This window comes from Gossypium hirsutum, chromosome D13 (genome assembly GCF_007990345.1).
Source record: "Gossypium hirsutum isolate 1008001.06 chromosome D13, Gossypium_hirsutum_v2.1, whole genome shotgun sequence".
Lineage (NCBI taxonomy): Eukaryota > Viridiplantae > Streptophyta > Magnoliopsida > Malvales > Malvaceae > Gossypium > Gossypium hirsutum.
In genome coordinates this window covers 45,327,114-45,349,334 of record NC_053449.1, presented here as the reverse complement: position 1 = coordinate 45,349,334, position 22,221 = coordinate 45,327,114, and the positions used below count along the sequence as shown (strand labels likewise).

Genomic DNA, 22,221 nt, shown 5'->3' with positions numbered 1-22,221 from the left:
AGAGAAGTGCCACGGAGTGGGATTATTTTCAAACTGCGTTAACAAACAAGTGCGTGCAAATCTCTCTTTACTTTCTCTGTTTTCATTTATGTTTAGATTTTTGTTCAAACTCCTGTCTGAATACATGTCGAGACACTACACCAAAACAGGCTTTTAGCGGCGCTTTTTTAGGCATTTAGCGGCGCTTTTAGCGTCCCTAAAAGTATTTCTGGCGCTTTGATAAGCGCTGGAAAAAGTGCCGCTAAAGATCGCGTCGCTAACTTTAGCGGCGCTTTTCCCACAAACGCCGCTAAAGACCAGGACCTTTAGTGGCGCTTTACCCACAAACGCCGCTAAAGACCAGGACCTTTAGCGGTACTTTACCCACAAATGCCGCTAAAGACCAGAACCTTTAGTGGCGCTTTACCCACAAATGCCGCTAAAGATCAGGACCTTTAGCGTCGCTTTTCCCATAAACGCCGCTAAAGATTAGGACCTTTAGCGGCATTTTTCCCACAAACCCCGCAAAGACCAGGACCTTTAGCGGCGCTTTCCCCAAAAACGCCACTAAAGGTCACGAAAATTAAAAAAAATTATAAAAACGCCACTCCATTCTTTGGATTTGCTCTATTCCTATCCTAAATTATTATAAAAATGCCAATCCCTTTACTTGCTTAAGCAAATCCTTTAGAACTGTTCCATTCTTCAATTAGAGATTGCAGCAACAGCAAATGTGAGATTCCACCAATTAAAAAATGTATAATTTAATTTGAAGACGTATTAAAATGGAAATTCATGAACAAGAAGATAAATGTTTTTCACTATATCTTATGCAGCAAGTCAAATTACCTTTGATTACATAACATTCCTTTGAAATTTTTAAAAAAAAATTGAAACTAGTTCATATCAACTTATTTGAACTTACAATTCTAGGAAAGCATAAAATGTAGTTCCATGAGCATGCATTTAAAGTAGCAAAAAAATTACTGATTATAGTGACAGTTTAAGCTCCAAATCTAGCTCTTGTGTGTCACTTGATTCTGAATTTTGACTGCTCGATCCCAATGAGTTGCGGAGATGTTTCTTGCTCCTTGAGTGTGAATCCTATAAGAATGTAAGGAACTAAAACAAGTTAAATTTTAAAACACATAGCACATAAACTAAAACAAGTTAAATTTAAACACTTCAATTGCAGCACTTTAACATCTCAATTTTCAGCAACTAAACACTTCAATTTGCAGCACTTAAACACTTCAATTTACAGCATTTAAACACTTAAATTTGCAGCACTTAAACATATCAATTAACAACATTTATACATCTCAGTTACAACGATAAAACATCTCAATTTCCAGCAACTAAGCACTTCAATTTGCAGCACTTAAACACTTCAATTTGCAGCATTTAAACACTTAAATTTGCAGCACTTAAACATATCAATTAACAACATTTATACACCTCAATCACAGTGATAAAACATCTCAATTTCCAGCAACTAAGCACTTCAATTTGCTGCACTTAAACACTTCAATTTGCAGCACTTAAACACTTCAATTTACAGCATTTAAACACTTAAATTTGCAGCACTTAAACATATCAATTAACAACATTCGATGCTGCTTATCACATAATATCCTGGATGGTCCTTAGAAGAAAGGTCATTGATGTTTCCCAAGTTCTTAAAAAGGCCAATGTAAAATAGAACTAATTTTAACAGTATCTAATATTTTGTTTTTCATGTCTTTCATAAAATGGAACTCAAACCATATTGCATCACAAAAACATGACAAAAATTGTGGCATCAAATATTTACTCATAATTTACATAATAATAACGATAAAAATATTAAATAAAACATTCATAAATTAATGGGCATGTCAACAAACTATCCATGCCCTTGTTGGCATCTAAGTAGAAATGCTGAAAATGAAAAAAGTAATTAGAACATAATCACATACTAATTGATGCATGCTCCACTTTGAAATGAAAAAGTTCTGTTCCCACCCTTCAACAAATGACACTCCATTAAGGAAGGTAGAAGCAATATATCCAGGTGCACCTATTGAATCATTTCAATAGCAACTCAATAAGCAACTTGACTCAATAAAACCAACTATTGAGCATATGAAGTTCTTTTGAAGTGATTCAACTGACAGTTCCAGTGTACTATTAATTGGAGAAACTTATATATTTCAAAACCTGCTTATAAGAAATCACCTTGGAACATATATAAGGAAAAAGATGAACATCAAGGGAACTGCATGCCATTGTTTGATAGAACTAGATTGTCTTAGACTTTTCGTGACTAATCTTAAGATAGCTTCTAATGGAACATATCAGAGATAATCCTCACTTGGAAATGCCTAGGGTGCTTGAACAAATATATATTTTGTAATTTTTGTTAAAAAAAAGAAAAAAAAAGCTCATCCTAGGATTCATTACTCTATAGTCTGTACAGTAATTTCCCTTATAAACCCAATATTTTGACCAATTTTCAGATTTTAGTAGATCAAGAAATGCAATGGAAAAAATTCAACATCGTATGATTCGAAGAAAATATTATAATACGTCTTATGTGACCTTTAAAATAGAATTTGTTTAATTCAGGTATTGTTGTATTATTTTGCAGCTTCCTTTTGGGCAACAAATGATCTGAAACTATCATCTTACATGATACTTAAGTTATAAAGACCATTTACCCCGAAAAGGTACAGCAATCGCAATCTAGTTCTTCACATATTTCTCAAAAACCTATACAAGAAAAGAAGCATTGCATCACAAAGAGATAGAACACGAAACTAGAATTCGTGTGGGAAAAAACAAGGATAAAGAGCACAGTAAAGCAGAAAAAAAGAGGAGATAGGAGATGCAATAGATAGCTTACATCACTGTGAAGGCCCATGAAACATTTTACCAGAAGACCCTCCATAGAATGACTTATGATATTTATCTTTTTCCCCTTGATGCTTTATACACTGACTCTAGTTCTGCTGCCAGGTGATCCAATGTGGCTTGCAACCTAAAAGAAAGCTAGAATCAACCATTAGAAAAAAATCTATAAATTGGAAGGAACGACAGGCCACCACCCTTTATTAGAAGGAAAATAATTAAAAAAGATCAATAATATGATTATACCTGTTACTTTGGCAAAAATCATAACCGAAACCATTAGAATGTGAATGTTTATAATAAATTAAAGAGTTAAACATCACAAAAGAGGCCAGGAAAAAAGATAAAAAAGAGTTAGGGATTTACCAAATGTAGCTTGAGAATTGATGCTGATTTCATGATAGATTGACCTGTATTTGACTTTGACTCTAATTGTCGGTGTAGGATAAGGGGATGACTGGTATTATAGGAGAAAATTCCTACGCCTACGCGTATTTACACAACAAAAAAAGAAGAAAAAAGATTTCTTTTAAGCAAAGACAGAAAAAGAAACTGAAACAAAGATTCTTCACCTTCTTCAACCTTTTTTTTTATCTCTTTATTTCAGCGAACAGCCAATGGCATCTTAGTAAGGCAATGTAAAACAAAGGAAGGAAAACAAAGCGCAAAAACCTCCTTACTCCCCTATTCGTTTTCTTTATCTTTCAACTCCTCCTCCTCCGATTTCTTCTCATCTAGGATTTCTTCTCATCTAGGGTTTCAGTGCAATGAAATGAAAAGGAAAAAGAAGTGTGATTGGTGTAGGTGTATTGACTGGTATTGTTGGAAATGGGAAATTTGGGGGATTTCAACTAAAGAAAAACAAACTATTATTTGGTGATTTAGGGCACACGACAGAGATGAGAAGAAGAGGGGGTAATGAGCGAGTAACAAAAAATCAATTTTTGGGTGAGCGGGATTTTGATTAACTTTGCGATGTTTTTGTTAAAAAAGTCGCTATTGCTTATCTTTTGCGGCGTTTTTCTTAAAAACGCCACAAAATATTTCAACGACGCCGTTTTACTTTGCTAAAAATATTTTATTTTGTCTACTAAAAATTTTTAATTAAGTGATTTTTTAAAACATTCATTATTACTATTTTTTATAAATTGGATTTTTATAAAAAAATCAATTACTTTCAAAATAAATATCATATATTTTAATAAGAAAACAAATGATTAAATGGCTGCAATTAATTATTATGTTAGAATTATCCAATGTTAATTATGATTTCTATTAAAGATTGAAATGTTAATCATGATTTTATATTATTATTTTCCGATTTAATCTCCATTTTATTAGATATATTTCTTCTTAACTAAAATATAACTATTATGCTAGATGTTTGATGTGGAATGATTTTAATTTTTGTATTTCATTTTTATTTGTTATAATTTGGTCCTATCCAAAATAGATAGTTACCTATTCATATCAATCTGTTACTTTTTTTATTTATTTATCAAATTTTTTTGTTAAATCTAATATTTAAATATATCAAATGGTTTAGATTAAATATTTTAAATATAAAAGCATTAATTGATTGTATAATTTTTTATCATTTAACAAATCTCAAGTAAACCTTAAATCCTAAACCAGTTAATATATATAAAATTTATCTATTAAGTTCTTAAATAATTTAAACTATAATCATAATTTTAATATATTAAAATGAATATTATCTCTTTTACAATTATATAAGAAATTATTTAATATATAAATTAAAAAAACTAATTAATATAAACCCTAAACCCTTAACCCCTATCCCCTAAATCGTAAAACATAAACCATAAACCCCTAACCCCTAACCCCTAACCCTTAAACCCCAACCCTTATAACTGTCCTCCATAAGTTTTGTGACTGTAGTTAGTATAGTTCCTTAATCTTAAAGATATTTCAAAAGATTCAAACTCCTAGTTGTAACAGTACTCCTAGTTTCTTCAACTCCAAAAGATTCAAACTCCTCATCCACATCAACAGATGCCGCAATGCAGGTGATTTTTTCTTTTGGAACCTTGAATCCATCATCAACTTTAGGATTTCCTTGCTTCTCCCTAGCACCAATGTCCAAACCTAATAACTTAAAAAATTCAATCAACAAACAGAAGGCGAATTGGACGCAGGAATACCTAAAAGAAACATTCAACTGCAAGCTGTAATGGTATCCATAGGAAGAAGAAAATAGAAAGGTGTTACAAATAATTTAAAATGTAAAAGTGCCAAGCAAAACCATGGGTCATATTCAGTTTCTGAAACAACAGAACAAACAAGTTATGAAACTTTTACACATGAACACCTAAAATTCCAATCAATCTTAACGAATAATAAATTCACATATCTACCATTTTATTTTTAAATTCACATCAATATTATAAAATTAAAGAAACCAAATTATACTAAATTAAAATAAAATGATAACAGATCGGGACTAAAACCATAATTAGACCATAATAAAAATAAATCAGTCTTGCCTGAAATGATGAAAATATCCAGAGTTAAACACATTTCTATCAAGCAACAAAAATCTCTAACCACCAACAACAAAATATCAAGAAACACTAGGATCCAAACCACACCAACAAAAATCTACAAAAACCTTAAAATAGTAACCTCTATACCTTAAACTCTAAACCACATATACCCTAAACCAAAAACCTTAAACTATAGTGATAAATCTCTTTTTACGATTATATAAAAAATTATTTAATATGTAGATGAAAAAACACTCAGTAATGTACCCAAAAAACTTTTAAAAAACTGAAAAAATTATTTAATATGATAAATTTGAGCATTAGCGGCGCTTTTTCAAAAAACGCCGCTAAATCCCTAAGCATTAGTGGCGCTTCTCCAAAAAACGCCGCTAAAGCCCTGAGCATTAGCGACGCTTCTTCATAAACACCGCTAAAGATAGAGCATTAGCGGCGCTTCTTTAAAAACGCCGCTAAAGAACTGAGCATTAGCGGCGCTTTTTCAGAAACGCCGCTAAAGCCCTGAGCATTAGCGGCGCTTCTTCAAAAATACCGCTAAAGACCTGAGCTTTAGCGGCGCTTCTTCAAAAATGCCGCTAAAGCCCTTAGCATTAGCGGTGATTTTTAAAAAACGCCGCTAATGCCCCCAAAAACTTAGAAAACGACGTCGTTGGACTTAGGTTTTTTGCGGCGCTTTGTGGAAAACGCCACTAATGCTCATTTTTAGTGGCGTTTTTTAAAAAGCGCCGCTAATACTCTATCTTTAGTGGCGTTTTATTAGAAGCGCCGCTAATGCTTGATTTTTAGCGGCGTTTTTTATCCAAACGCCGCTAAAAACGCCGCTAAAAGCCTGTTTTGGTGTAGTGAGACAACAATTTGAATTAGTGGCAAGCTGAATAGTTTTTTCAACCATGAATCCTCTTTTCTTCTTCGTACTTTTAACTCTTTTCTTTTGTTGGTTTAATGAAAAGAAGAAGAAAATTCGATAATAAGTTTAATAGCAATCAAAAGTTGATGTACATATAATTTAATACACATGTCAAAAAATAATTTGAGCACATAAAAAGGTCATAAAAAAGGGAGCTAAATTTTGTCCCCCAAAATATATGTATTATTACATTTTCCACTAGAGTGATATAGAAAAATTGAAGCATTTGAGTAGTTGTGTAAGCAATGACAAAATAAATAGTTATGACTAAATTACAAGATTCCTTTTAAATAAAGATTACATATGTTTGCAGTGGAGCAAAATTCTCCATAATATTTTTAGAGGGTTCTTTGATGGAGAAAAAAAATTTCAAACAAGTAAAATGAAATGTACTAGAGATGGAAAAGAGGAAGACTAAGCAAACCTTGTAATGTTAAGTGTAGCAACAAGTGCTAGTTAATAAGATAGAATAAGGCTAATTGTGGCTGAGGATAAGGATGAGCAAAGGATTAAGCCAAGAAGACTCTAAAAAGAGTTTAAGAGTCGGAAAAATGCCAAAAAAGTCCCCTCACAAGTTGTGAAGAATTCCTATTTAATGATTTAGAAAATAGAAGTTATAATAGATATTAGATAGGAGTAATGAAAGGGATATTTCGGTTACAAAAGATATTAATGTTTTATCGATAAAATTTAACTGCATTTTGGTAATGATGAGTAGTGAACAAGAGTTTGCAACAATTTTAAAGAAAGGGAACACTTTATATTACAAGGAAAGGTTAAGAGGAAATCGATTAAATACCTCCATATTAGATCCAACAAGCCCAACTTTTTGAAGCATGCCAAGAGTGAGAATAACCTAAGAATAATGTCATATTCCAAGGTTATTTCCACTTCTTCTTTGGTGAGGTAGTGTCATGTGGAACATCTTTCACAAAGCATCTTCCAAAGAATATGCCTTCTCGGACAATCTTATTTTATGATGAGTTGTTCTATTGTTGTACTTCTCTTGATAGAATCTATTCTAAACAATGGTTCTTCTTGAAAAATAATTATTTTAAATAAAAGTTATTCTAGCGATTGTTTTAAATACAATTGTTTTTGTTTGAGAATATAATTATTCTCCAATTATGGTTCTTCTGAACAAAAATTGCTCTTGTGGAGGATATTAAAATAGCGGAAACAGATATTAAAAATTATTGTTGCTAAAATAAAGTATTTACAATATTAAATAAGAAAGAAAAGAAAATAGAAATTGGCGGTTGTAAGCAAATAGCAAGTATAGTTTATAACTTTTTAATTCTAAATTTCAATTCTATTAAAATGAAAGCCTCCATCGTGAAGTAATCAAGTTGCCTTCATTTGCGTCACCATCTTATTTTCCATAGAACTAAGAAAGTTCTCTATGATTTTATATATTTTTATGATTTTTTTATTATTGATAATTTAAAATACAATTATTAAATTTATTAACATAATTATATTTATCATACATATAAATTATTCAATATTTTTATTAAATTAATTTAAAATGTTGTTTATATTCAAGGGCGAAGCGAGAATTGTTAATAAAGAGGGTCAAGATGTTTAAATAAAATATACATGGTCGGGTCAAGCCTACTTTTGATAAGGTATTTTTAAATTTGGGATAATCTTGATCAGGAAAAAATAAGTTAAATGATCAATTTGTGTTAAATATTATAATTATTTAAGTTTATTTTTTACCTAATTAATTTTTAGATATTATTATGTATTTAGATATTACAATTATTAAACTTTATTTTACCAAATTAATATTTAAAATACTAGTTGTATTAAACTATCAAATTAAATTAAAAATGTTACTGAGTTTATCATTAAAAAATTATAAATCCTATAAAAAATCAAATTAAAATTTTTTTTAAAAACTTGGGAACACAAATTTGTCTTTTTTAAAACACTAAATATATTTAAAAAATTCAAAACTTAAAAGGGTCTAATATTTTCTTTTTTACAAAATTTAGGGGGACCAAGGCCTACCAACACCCCCTAAATTTGCCCTTGTCTATATTAATATATATTTAATGGTTGAAAGTTGTTTACATAAGAAAAATTGTTAATTTTTTTTCTTTGCTCCAAACTTGATATGCATAATTTGTATAAATTGAATATAAAATGTAAAGGTTGAATCGATAAAATATCAAATGTAAAAGAAAAGTTATAAAAATCGTGTAAAATCATATTGGTTTTATACCAATGCAAGTTGATTCCTTCAAATAAAGAATGAGTAATTATTTAGTAGATGGACCGTAAAAAAAGTTTATTTTACAAGTGAACTTATTTTATTTTTTTTTTCTAAATACAATTTAAGAATACGAAGTTAAAACTTTCCATCACTTTTATATAATGTTTTGGGTGTAACATGAGTTTTTATTTCAATTAGTAGAAATTAAATATAATGTGTCATTTGATGTGGAAATTTGTAATTACTGTTCTTCATTACCAATCATTACTAAATTATTATTATCGGATTGCTTTTATCCACCAAGCGTGATCATCGGATTTAATAATATTGTTATCGAAATGTCAAACATATGTTGTATATTATTAAATTCACATTCAACAAAATTAAGACAAGGAAAGACTATCCGTTTCACTATCGGTATTAATAGAGAGAGGATCCACAACTGACACTGACAGCTGAAATCGAAGCCCCAATTACAATAAGGATCTTTAGTTTATTCATTACTAAATTAATGGGTTGACCCAGAAATCATGTAAAGGGTCATAGTATTGTTGATTGTGGCTGTGCCACTGCTGAGAATTTTGTGATATTGCTTCACAATCCAAACCTTCTATCATCTGTGGCTGCTCTAAAAAACTCAGTATTTCCCAATATGAAACTAAATAGTTGTCCATAGCCATGCTATAGTGGTCATCAACAGCCACACTTAGGTCGGAGCCTGATGGAAAAAAAGTGGTATCAGCAGCTATTTCTGCGAAATCATGCATTCCACGAGTGTCTGAGTCAAAAAAAATACCCAGCATCATTGAGGAATCAGCATCAGAGGAATTCTCCTCCACACTAGACTTGGTTTCTGTAGGTGATGATGCTGAATTGTTATTCTCCAAATCAGCATCAGACGAATTCTCCTCCACACTAGATTTGGTTTCTGTAGGTGATGATGCTGAATTGTTATTCTCCACTATTACTCTTTTCTTCAAGCGAGAGTTCCAGTAGTTCTTTATATCATTGTCTGTTCTTTGTGGGAGCCTTGCTGCTATTGCTGACCATCTAATTATAATTAATCAAAATTTTGAGCAAATCAGAGATATATATCAGCCCAACTATAACCTTACATTTATGGCTGTGCTACTAACCTATTTCCTAGCGTCTTTTGCAGGTGGATTATGGTTTCTTCTTCTTCCCTGCTGAAGTTTCCACGCCTTATATTAGGCCTCAAGTAATTCACCCAACGAAGTCTGCAGCTCTTCCCTGATCTTTGCAACCCTACAAATCAAAATTTTAATTAATAATCACTAAATCTAGGCGAAGTTTAAGTTTTTGATGAAATCTTGTTCATGGTCATTCAAGTTAATGAAGTTAAAAAGAGATGTCTTCGTACCAGCAAATCTGGGCATTTCATTCCAATTCCAAATCCCATATCTCGTAATATAAGCAATCAGCTTCTGATCTTCATCACGGCTCCATGATCCTTTCTTTAGGTATGGTTGTCTCACCATCTTGCACACTACTCTATAACTTAATTCTTCAACTACTTAATGAATCTCTCAGTTCCATCTATTTATATTGATTGTAAATAATGTTGCGAAGATTCTAATCATCCAATTCAAAGTCGACGCAGGTTAGTGATTACGTTGGTTCCTAGAATTTTGATTTTGTTTGAATTACCTAAGAGTAAACGAGTATCCATGGAAAATACCTCAATGAGTCATTTTTTATTCCACCATAATAGCCTGTGATTGCTAAGTTTACATTTCTATATCCAGAAAATATGAGACAATATCAGTAGAAGACAAACATATTGCATGTATGTGTTGGAATTGATATGCACTGCTCCAAAATTAAGTAAAAGTTAAATATTTAATTGATCTCAGTCTAATTTTGGGGGCTGTCATTAATCAAACATTTTTTATTAATATGAAGATGAAGGTTGACATGGTCTACAATTTGTACCTTCTAACATCCTAGGACATGGAAATCATTGGAATCTAATTCAATTCCAAGTATTTCCACTATAATAATTAATTAAAATGTTATGTCTGCTTGGTAATAATATCTTCTAAAGGGTAGTTGAACTTTTTCAAGAAACCAAGGTTTGAAGAATGTAACAGACATTTTAAGTTCATACCCAAACCATCGAGAAGACAGTAAAATTTGAAATTAATTAATTTGAATTCAAGGATTTTTTTATATATTAATATTTATTTTTATAATCTCCATAATGAAATTAGATACTTCAGCGGTGAAAATAAAATCAATGATTAAATATGGGTTTGAATTAAATAGTAATAATGATAATGAGATAAATTATAATCAAAAGAGAAAAAACATTATAATAATATTTGAGTATAATGAAACTTATTAACATATTTGCAAATTTAATAAATCTTTAAAATTTTTATAATTACTAAAATATATCTACATAATTTTATATATTTAGTTAAGTATTTGCTATATTAAATAAAATATTGAAAACCTTTAAATCAAATCAATTAAAAATAAAACTAATAAATAATTTAAAAAATTTTAATGTAATATTTGTTAAAAAAATATTGAGATTTGATAAGATACAAACATTTAATTAATAAATTTATTTAAAATTTTAAATTAGAAAAAAGTGAATGTATGACACGATAAATAAAATGAAAGGACAAGACAATTAATAATACATGGGTATAAATGGTAAAAAGATTTTAGGTTATAATTGTTAATACATAATAAAAATAAATATCAAAATTATACATGAATTTTGATATAATTTGAAATATTATATATCAACTTTAATTTGATTATTTGTAGACATTAAACTTTAATTTTAGTTTAGTTCACATTTTACTAATCCCGTGATTTATGTGGCATAATTTTTCGTTAAATCATATGTAAATTGTGGACATAACATTTTATTAAGTTAAAAATAAAAAAATAAATTTAAATTATTTTCCGTTGTGAACAATTTTAATATCTTGCATAATTATATCATGATTCTAGGATTAATTAGCACAATATTATACAATCATATCATATTTTTCCTTATTTGGCTTCCCTTATTTGTGTATAGTTTTTTATTATAAGTATGTTATGTAATCTAATGTAAAAAAATAAGTTTTTTCCCTTATTTTCTCTTATTTTCTTTTTCTTATTTATTTTTCTTTCTTTTTCATGGTTGCTATAGCCAATAGCAGAGCTGCAACAGCAATTGTTTTCTTTTTCACATGGTATTAGAGCCACTGAATCCTTCCTAATAAAACTCTAAAGTTTTTTTCTATGGCAATACCCAACCGAGCTCCATCTTCTTTGTTTCTCTCAATCATTGTTGCCTTCTCTCTCATATTTCCTTGTTTGTATCTATTTTTTATTCAAGCAATCATGTTGGAATCACCCAAAAGTTTTTTCGAAATCACCAACCTTGTCACGAGTGCCTATGCATTAAAAAATATTGCCGCTGTTACAATCAAAGATTTGTAGAACATTCAAGTCGCATATCGATCGAATGGGAAGAATTACTTGAAGTGATCACAATTGGTCCGCACATTTCTAAAGGGAAAAGGAAAATTGAGCCATTAATTGGCACAAGTCCTTCGCAAGACGATCCAAAATTTATGGTGTAAGATGAACAAGACTTCATGATGATGTCATGGTTATGGAACTCAATGCTGCTAGAAATTATTGATACATGTATATTTCTCAAAACTACCAAAGAGATTTGGAAAGCTATCTGACAAACGTACTCGAAGGTTAATGATATTGCACAAATCTACGAAATTAAGACAAATTTCAGCAACCAAACAAGGGACTCGAACTGTCACTGAATATTCGAGTCTCTTACAAGGCTTGTGGTAAGATATGGATCATTATCAATGCATCCAAATCTGCTGCAGTGAAGATGCAACAATTTTGAAGCAATTTATGGAAAAAAATTGTATTTATGATTTTCTTGTAGGATTAAATGTTGAATTTGATGTTATAAGAGTGCAAGATCTTGGGAAAACTGAACCTACCATCTCTAAATGAGACAATCTCTATTATACGTGTTGAAAAGGGATGTTGAAGTGTTATGCTTGAACCTTAAGAGGGAGATGGTTCTGCACTTGTTACCAAATCCACAGAATTGAAAGGGTAAACAATCTTTCATTAGTTGCTCGAAGGGACTCAATCAAACCATTCAATCGAGATTATCTATTTTGCACATACTATAAGAAGCATCGCCGCACCAAGAAAAGATGTTAGAAACTTCATGCAAGGCCCAATGAAAAGCCTAATCAAAGTGTGAATTATCAAAGTCAAGCACATATGGTGACTACTTCGTCGACTAGTGAAGAATATTCTAAGAAATTTGGTTCTAAATTCAATGTTGAAGAAATTGAGAAACTGAAAACTTTTTTAGGATTGTTTGAAAAGCCAACCTTTACATGTACTTGTTCATTGGTGTTTTCATGTATTTCTTCTTCATCTTGTACTAATGTCTTTCAAAAAAAATTCTTCTCCCATGTGGGTGATTGATTCCGGTGCTACTGACCATATGACCTGTTCCTCCAAACATTTTATCTCTTATACTATGACCTATAGCCATAAAAAGATCACAATAGTCGACGGATTCATCACCATCGTAGCTGGGCCAAAGGGATATTTACATAAACAATGACCTTACACTAAAAAATATCATCCATGTTCCAAAGCTATTTGCAAACCTTATTTCTATTCATAAATTAACCACATATTCAAATTGTAGTGTAACATTTTTTCCTTCATATTGTGTTTTTTAGGCACTATACATGAAGAAGATGATTGGATATGCTAGTTAGAGAGCTGGTCTCTACTTCTTGAAAAAACAAAGCACTATAACTGAAGGTGAAAATCCCATATCTATATCATTTTTTCCAAGTTTGTCATGTCAAACCAAAATAAAATTTGTCTTCTTTATCATCATTTAGGTCATCCATCTTTTAGGGTGCCCAAGTTGATGTTTTCTTACTTATTTAAAGTCTTGCTTTTAACACCTTTCATTGCAATGATTGTGAACTTGCCAAACACAAACGTGTTTCCTTTTCAATAAGAAATAAAAAAAATTGTTCCTTTCTCTCTCATTCATAGTGATATCTAGAGACTTTCTAACATTCCAAATATTTCTGGTGCTACGTGGTTTGTTTCATTTATTGATGATTGTACCCGAGTGACATGGCTTTACCTCTTGAAAAATAAATCCAATGATAGCATTATTTTTCCTAATTTTTATAACATGATCAATACTCAATTTGATGTAAAAATTAAGATATTTTGATCGGACAATTCAAAGAATTATTTCAATCAAACCTTTCTCCATTCTTTGAAAAACCAAGGATTATTCATGAATCCTCATGTGTTACCACTCCACAATAAAACGGAATGGTTGAGCAAAAGAATGGTCATCTCTTAGAGATCACTAGAGCATTGTTGCTTCACAAGAATGTTTCAAAACAATACTGGGGTGAATTGTTATTATCCACTACCCATCTTATTAACAGGCTCCCAACACGTTTCCTTGAGTTCAAAAGTTCAATTGATATTCTCACAAAAATTTTCTCAAAATTTTTTCCATCAAACAATCTTATTCCCCAAATATTTAGGTGTGTTGCGTTTGTTCATATTCATTCTCATAATAGGAGTAAATTTGATCCACGTGCTTTTCGATGCATTTTTATTGGATATTCTTCCACACAAAAGGGTTATAAATTTTTTCACCCACCTACTAAATTATTTTGTCTCAACTATGTTACTTTTGTCAAAGATGAATCCTATTTTCAACAAACTTATCTTCAAGGGGAGACCTTGAATGAAGATAAAGCAAAAAATATGTTTCTTCTTGATAAGTCTATACCCATAACTGTTTATGAGCCCATTTCATTACAATCAAAACCATTCATGGCATCTGAATTTGTTCTTAGTGAGTCCACTTCTCTTACTTCTCTAACTTTTCGTCAATCAAGTCAACCAAATCAGTTGAAATGATGAAAGATAAGGGAAATCAAGATAACATTCATCCATTGCATGTTTATTCTAGGAGGAAAATACTAGTCTCTCAACAAATTCAGATACAATCTCCTATTCATGCTATTGCGCTTTCTTATTTGTGTTGTTTCTTAATAAGTATGATGTTTTCTTCAAGGTACATAGAATTAAGATCAAATTGATAAAACCAATTGTCAATGACACACCAAGTGTTGAGCCAATTGAACCAGTAGACGAACAAAAAAATGAGTATTGAAGACCTGCCAATTTCACTTAGGAAGGTATCAAGAACTTGCACAAAACACCTACAACATGTTTGGTTGGGTGTAATGGCTATGCCATTACAGCCATATTCTGTGGGCCCACCTAATCATCCGTTTGGTTCAATGGAATGCCCTATTACAGGCTTATTCCATTACGGGTGTATGCCAACATTTGGCTGATTTCTGGAGGATTTCTATTCCCTTACCAAATCACCGTTTAGCTATTCAATCTTGTTTTACCCTCCCAACCCAAAAGCCCCAAAACACATCAAATAGAAGCTGCCAGCAAAGTCACCCAAGGCTCCACCCACTCCCGATTCACTTTCATCTTAGCATCTTTCGCCAGCTCCACCGTCTCAAATCTTTGGCCCAACTATTTCGACAAGTGCTTCTTCACTTTATCGGTGGTTATTTTCAGGTTATATGTTCTATCTATATTTTTTTGTATTTTTTGTATCTTCGACAACTGTTTCGGCAAGAGATTATTGAAATGTTTTTTTGTGATCGTATCTGGATTTTTAGCTACTTTTCTTTTTCTTCTTTTTTATGGTTTTACTGAATTTGCAGCGATTGATTTCTCTTTTGTTAGCTCTGATTTTGTTAGATTTGCAAATGTAAGTTACAGTTTGTATTTTGGGTTCTTTTTTTTCCAACATTGTGGTTTGTTTGTTTATAGACTTGTTTTCCTATTTTCTTATGGGTTTTGATTGAAAATGACCTAAAATTTCACCTTTCATTTTTTGTATATGCCTTGCATTTTTTACATTTCTAATTTCACCTTTCTTTGCTGCTTCATTCATGCATTCACGCAAATGCTCATTTTCTTTCCTTTTCTGATGTGGTGTTTCTTGTTTATGGATTTGAGCATAAAATGTTCTGATTAATCTAATAACATTATGTGAAATCATATAAAAACAAAATTAAACAAAGATGTTGCCAATTCCATCCAGTGAGCTGATGAGATGGTTAATCTAATGTTTTGATTAAACAAAGATGTAAAATCATAAAATGCTCTGATTAATCTAATAACATATGCATCTTTGCAGTTGTTGCCAATGCCATCCAGTGAGCAGATGTTCTGATAAAATATTCTGATAAAATATTCTGCTATATTTCTTTCTTTCTTTTAATTCACAAACTTATCAGGTTGTGATTGAGGCCTAAAAATTGAGTTTTAACTTTGGTTGTTTATCGGTAGACAGTAGCATCCAATGTTATTAAAAATAAAAATAAAAACCTGACCTTTCAATTAAAACCCAACAAGAGTCGAACTATTATCATCCTTCTAGTTTCTGGGTTTATGTTGTTTGTAATTTAAGCCAAAATCATTTCATCTTCCATCACTTCAAATGCCAATTTCTTCTTAACCATTCTCTCTGTTGATACGAGCCAAGGAGGTGACACTCAAAGGGTTGTCTTTCCTAGTGGTCCAATCACTCGAATCAAGGCACGACAATTAAAATCAAAGATGAATGCTTTTGTCTAAGACTTTGTTGCGACAAATTTAATTCATCATGTTCGTGACATTGATAAATACGGGAATGCAATTCACTGGACCAATCTTGGAATAGTAAAAGCCCATAAATTGGTGGATTAGTTTTTTATGTATCTTATTATTATTATTTACTTAATTCTTATTGGTTGGGACACATCATTTATGAGTTAAGTAATTTTATTGGTTAGGTTATTATTTATTTATTTTCTTAGATAATTTTAAAGAGTTTTATTAGGATTCAATTACTCTTTAAAGAGTTTTTATTAGGATTCAATTACTCTTGAAAGAGTTTTATTAGGATTCAATTACTCTTGTAATTTGCCTATAAATAGGCTTGTTTTCTACACATTGAGGGAGGAATAAAAAAGAAGAGTATTTGTTTTCTTTCAAATTTGTGTGAGGCAAATTTTTTTAGAGTAGAGTGATTCTTCTCTTGCTATTTAGTTTGGAGTTTGTTACTTTTCGAGGGAATTTCAGAGTTGCAAATATTCAAATTTCTTTCCCGTTCATCGGTGTTTCTAGAGGTTCTTCTTCTAGGGGTTTCGTAGGGAGCCGCTCAATCATTGGCATTTTGGTTACAAGTTAACCAAGGGTTCCATAGGGCAAATCTATCCTTTTTATTTATTTATTTATTTATTATTTAACTAATTTTATTTATTCTCATTTTATTTCTAATTTGTGTTTCTCTTGTGTCTAGATCCGGGATTCCGCATCAGTTGGTATCAGTTTCAGGCCATTCGGTGTTATTTTTGAAGCTAAAATCATACCTGAAACGAGTCAAAATATCAAAAACACTTTTCATCGATTTCGTCGATTTAAAAAAAAATTAGTTAATAAAAAAAAGCAAACAGCGCAAAAAAAAGTTGAGAAAAATCTAAAAAAAAAGCAAACAGCGCAAAAAAAAAGTTGAGAAAAATCTGAAAAAAAAGTAAACAGCGCAAAAAAAAAGTTGCCTACCTCTCATACGTAGGTTTCTTCTTTTCCTATTATTATTTTTTTATTTTTTTCCAAAATTTAATTTTTTCCTTCTTCTTTTCTTGACTCAAGTATAATTAAAGCTTCATTTTTTTTGAAAATCTTAAGACACCGAACGTTTCTGATTTTTGTTTTTTTTTTTAAATTGGGTAAAGTTTTCTTAAGTTTTCTTTTTATTAAAGCTTTTCTTTGACTCTAGAGTTAGGGATCGTTGCAGGTCTACGTTTTTTTTTCTCTTATGTTTTCTAACATATTGTTTCTTCTTGTGTTAGCAGATATTAAAGGCACGCACAATTCCTTCATCCGTGTAGCCTCCATTACAAATTGCATCGTCAAGTTTATTGGCCTCTTAGAGCAATTAGGGCCTTCATTGTTTCTTTGACGTTTGCACCTTCGTTATTTGATCTTGATTAGTAACCCTCTCCAAACATATTTACAAGTTTTGAATAATTCAGAGAGTTATTCTTTTGAGAGCTAACGAGTGAGGTTATTATTATTTTTTCTTTCTTGTTCTTGTTTGTTTGATCTTTCATAGATACCATGCCGCTCACTAGATCCCAAACTAGTAAAAATGAAGAGGATGAGCAAAAAAGAGAGAATGATGTTTGGTCGAGTTGTTACAAAAAGAGATGAAAAAGTTGCAAACTCAAGTCGAACATCACATGACCCAGATGTTACAAGAGCAAAGGGAGTATCTTGATACAAAACTTACAACTCAAGAGAGATACATTACCGATAATTACAAGAAGTTGAATGAAGCCTTTATAAGCCGATCAAATTCGCGAGATCGAACTTTTAAACGAAGGGAGGACCATGTTTTTGATGATGACTTTGAGTCAGAGTATGTACCTAGAGAAAGGGTGGAACAAAACAATGACACCCCAAACCAAAATTTCTTCTTTCTCAGGGAAGAATGATCCTGATGCTTACCTTGATTGGGAGGAAAAGATGGAAGCAGTTTTTGCTTGTTACAATTACTCTGATGAGAAAAAGGTAACATACGTTGTCGCTAAGTTCATTAATTATGCACTAACATGGTGGAATCAATTATGTAAAAGCAAGATTCTTTATAGAGAACAACCTGTTACTACTTGGGTTGAAATGAAGTGCATCTTGCGAAAACGGTTTGTTCCACCATACTATTATCGAGAACTCCATCAAAGACTCCAACATCTTGTTCAAGGAGATAGATCTGTGGATGACTACTACAAAGAGATGGAGACTATTCAGATTAGAGCCAATCTTGTTGAAGAGGCTGAGGTAACTATGGCTAGATTCCTTGCCGGCCTAAAGCCTGAGATTGCAAATCGAGTTGAGTTACAACACTACATGGATGTTGAAGAGATGCTTCAAACCGCACTCACCATTGAAAAGCAATTACGAAAGAAAGGGACACCGAGGGGTGCTAGTTCAGTTTCTAATCCTGCTTAGAGAGGAAATTGGAAAAAACAATATGATAGATTGTGGAATGGGAGAGATGCACGGTTCAAGCCAAATGAGCCTAGAACTTACTCCAAAGATAGAGGTATGCCTAATTCATTTAAAGGTTCTACTTCTACTAATCAAGCTCCATCTTCTTCTTCTACTTCTCCTAGTGCCATTAAGCAGCCAAAAGATATTACCTGCTTCAAATGCCAAGGAAGGGGTCACTATGCTCGAGAATGCCCTAATAAAAAGTCATTGGTGATTCGAGAAGATGGCGAGGTTGATTTTGAGTCCGATAACGAAGATGAGATGCCTCCTTTGGAAGATGCTGATGATGTGCATACTCATGATAAGTACGAAGAATACTTGGAGTATGGTGAGAAAGCACTTGTTGCTCGAAGGGCTTTAAATGTCCAGTTTAAAGAGGAAGGGCGCGAACAAAGAGATAACATTTTTCACACGAGATGTGTGATTGGTGGACAGCCTAGTTCATTGATCATCGATAGTGGAAGTTATACCAATATGGTGAGTTCTTCCCTTGTTGAGAAACTTGGCGTACCTTGTGTGAAGCATCCAAGGCCATACCGCTTGCAATGGCTGAATGATAGTGGGAAGGTAAAAGTATCTAAACAATGCTTAGTTTCATTTTCCATTGGTAGATACTCTGATAAAGTTTTGTGTGATGTTGTTCCAATGCAAGCTGGGCACATATTACTTGGACGGCCATGGCAGTTTGATCGACGAGTAAATCATGATGGGTTCCTTAACCAATATACCTTTGTGTTCCTTGGAAAGAAGTTTACTTTGGCTCCACTTCCTCCTCAAGAAATCTACAATGATCAACTCAAACTTGCTAGTGAGATGGGTAAGGGAAGTGAGGTAAAATCATTGAAAAAGGCTGAGAGTAAAGAGGCCATTAGTGTTAAAAGCCAACTTAAAGGCCCAACATTGGTGAGTGATTGCACACACAAGTCACGAGATGAGAAAGTGAGTTTATTCGCTAGGTTTCGAGATATCAAATTTGCTCTTTGTACAAAACAAACATTTGTAATAATTAGGTTTAGGGAAAACTTTGTTTTAACTAACCCTAATACACATTTGCCTAGTTGTTTTGTTGATCTTTTACAGGATTTTGAGGATGTATTTCCTTCTGAAATGCCTAAAGGATTACCTCCTTTACGAGGGATTGAACATCAAATTGATTTTGTGCCTGGTTCGAGTATTCCGAATAGACTAGTCTATCGAAGCAATCCTGAAGAAACTAAGGAGTTGCAAAGACAAGTTGAAGATCTCTTAGAGAAAGGGTTGATTCGTGAGAGTCTAAGCCCTTGTGCGGTTCCTGTACTTCTCGTCCCAAAAAAAGATGGTTCTTGGAGAATGTGTGTTGATTGTCGTGCTATCAACAAGATTACGGTAAAGTATCGATATCCAATTCCTCGATTAGATGATATGTTGGATGAGCTTAATGGTGCATGCATTTTCTCTAAAATTGACTTAAAAAGTGGTTACCATCAAATAAGAATGAAACAAGGTGATGAATGGAAAACTGCTTTTAAGACTAAGTATGGCCTGTATAAGTGGTTAGTCATGCCATTTGGCTTAACCAATGCTCCTAGCACATTCATGAGATTAATGAACCACATACTTAGACCTTTTTTAGGAAAATTTGTCGTTGTGTATTTTGATGACATACTGATTTATAGCAAAACTTTGAATGATCATGTTAGGCATGTTAAATTAGTATTGGATGTGTTAAGGCATGAACGACTCTTTGCTAATCTTGAAAAATGCACATTTTGTATGGATAAGCTTATTTTTTTGGGTTTTGTGATAAGTTCTACAGGAATCCATGTGGATGAGGAGAAAGTAAAGGCAATTAAAGAATGGCCTATCCCTAAAACTGTTTCTGAGGTAAGGTCTTTCCTTGGGTTAGTCGGTTTCTACCGCAGGTTTGTTCGTAACTTTTCCATAATTGCTTCGCCTTTGACTGCACTTATTAAAACGAATGTATCTTTTCATTGGACAGATAAGCAAGAATTAGCATTTAATGAACTTAAAGATAAATTGTGTAATGCTCCTATTCTTGTTTTACCTAATTTTGAAAAGACTTTTGAGATTGAATGTGATGCTTCTGGTGTAGGTATAGGTGCCGTCCTCATGCAAGATAGTAAACCACTAGCCTACTTTAGTGAGAAACTTGGTGGAGCACATTTGAACTATTCGACCTATGATAAAGAGTTGTATGCCTTGGTAAGGGCATTAGAAGTTTGGCAACATTACCTTTTACCAAAGGAGTTTGTGATTCACACTGACCATGAATCACTTAAGCACTTAAAGGAACAAGGTAAGTTGAACAAGCGACATGCGAGGTGGGTTGAATTCATTGAATCTTTTCCTTATGTTATAAGGTATAAGAAAGGTAAAGATAATATTGTGGCTGATGCTCTATCAAGGAGGTACACTTTACTTAGTACTTTGCATACTAAGTTATTAGGTTTTGAGTATCTTAAAGATTTATATGCCACTGATTCTGATTTTGCAAGCATTTATGACGCATGTGAACATGGTGCATTTCATAAATTTTATAAGCATGATGGCTATCTTTTTCGAAATAATAGACTATGCTTACCAAAGTGTTCAATGCGAGAATTGTTGGTTCGAGAGGTTCATAGTGGTGGTCTTATGGGTCATTTTGGAGTCACTAAGACTTATGATGTTTTACATGAGCATTTTTATTGGCCTAACATGCGAAAACTTGTTGAGAAATTTGCTCTACTTGCATTACTTGTAAACAAGCTAAATCCACTGTGATGCCTCATGGTCTATATACTCCTCTTCCTATTCCTAGTTCACCTTGGACTGACATTTCAATGGATTTTATAATAGGTTTACCAAGGACAAAGTGTGGACAAGATAGCATCTTTGTGGTTGTGGATCGATTTTCTAAAATGGCTCATTTCATTCCATGCCATAAGACTGATGATGCAACCCATGTTGCCGATCTATTTTTCCGTGAAGTTGTGAGATTACATGGAATCCCAAGGACTATCGTTTCTGATAGAGATGCAAAATTTCTTAGTCACTTTTGGAAGGTGTTATGGGGTAAGTTAGGTACTAAATTACTTTACTCTACTACATGCCACCCTCAAACTGATGGTCAAACCGAGGTGGTAAATCGAGTTTTGGGATCTTTGCTTAGAGCCATAATAGGTAAGAATGTTAAATCTTGGGAAGAATGGATACCCTATGTTGATTTTGCTTATAATCGTTCTGTTCATTCTTCCACAAGTTTTACTCCTTTTGAGATTGTATATGGCTTTAATCCACTTACTGTTTTAGATTTGCTTCCTTTACCTTTGAATGAGATTGCTAATTTAGATGGTGAAAGGAAAGCTGATTTAGTGAAAGAGATCCATGAGAAGGCTCGTAAAGCCATTGAGAAAAAGAATGAGTCCAATGCACATCGAGTTAATAAAGGGCGAAAGCAAGTCTTGTTTGAACCTGGAGATTGGGTATGGGTGCATATGAGGAAGGAACGATTTCCTTCTAAGAGAAAG

General features: G+C 32.3%; 1 protein-coding gene and 1 long non-coding RNA gene across 4 annotated transcripts; both read right to left on the bottom strand.

Annotated features, from left to right (window-relative positions):
* Positions 1-863: 863 nt before the first annotated feature.
* Positions 864-3,853, bottom strand: LOC107918870 (uncharacterized). Of its 3 annotated transcripts, none has more exons than XR_001690281.2 (5): positions 3,235-3,853; positions 2,864-2,998; positions 2,679-2,730; positions 1,938-2,038; positions 864-1,083 (listed from the first exon to the last, which is right to left on the bottom strand). It is a non-coding gene; the product is annotated as an uncharacterized lncRNA (long non-coding RNA). The 3 variants fall into 3 exon arrangements; XR_001690283.2 differs by having other exon boundaries at positions 2,864-3,009; positions 3,235-3,834; XR_001690282.2 differs by lacking the exon at positions 2,679-2,730 and having other exon boundaries at positions 3,235-3,833.
* A 936-nt stretch (positions 3,854-4,789) lies between these two features.
* LOC107919176 (transcription factor MYB8) lies at positions 4,790-10,020 on the bottom strand. Its single transcript, XM_041108632.1, has 5 exons — positions 9,903-10,020; positions 9,658-9,787; positions 9,043-9,571; positions 5,135-5,153; positions 4,790-4,977 (listed from the first exon to the last, which is right to left on the bottom strand). Exons 1-5 carry the CDS (start codon positions 10,018-10,020, stop codon positions 4,790-4,792), a joined length of 984 nt encoding a protein of 327 aa, XP_040964566.1.
* Between the last annotated feature and the right edge of the window lie 12,201 nt (positions 10,021-22,221).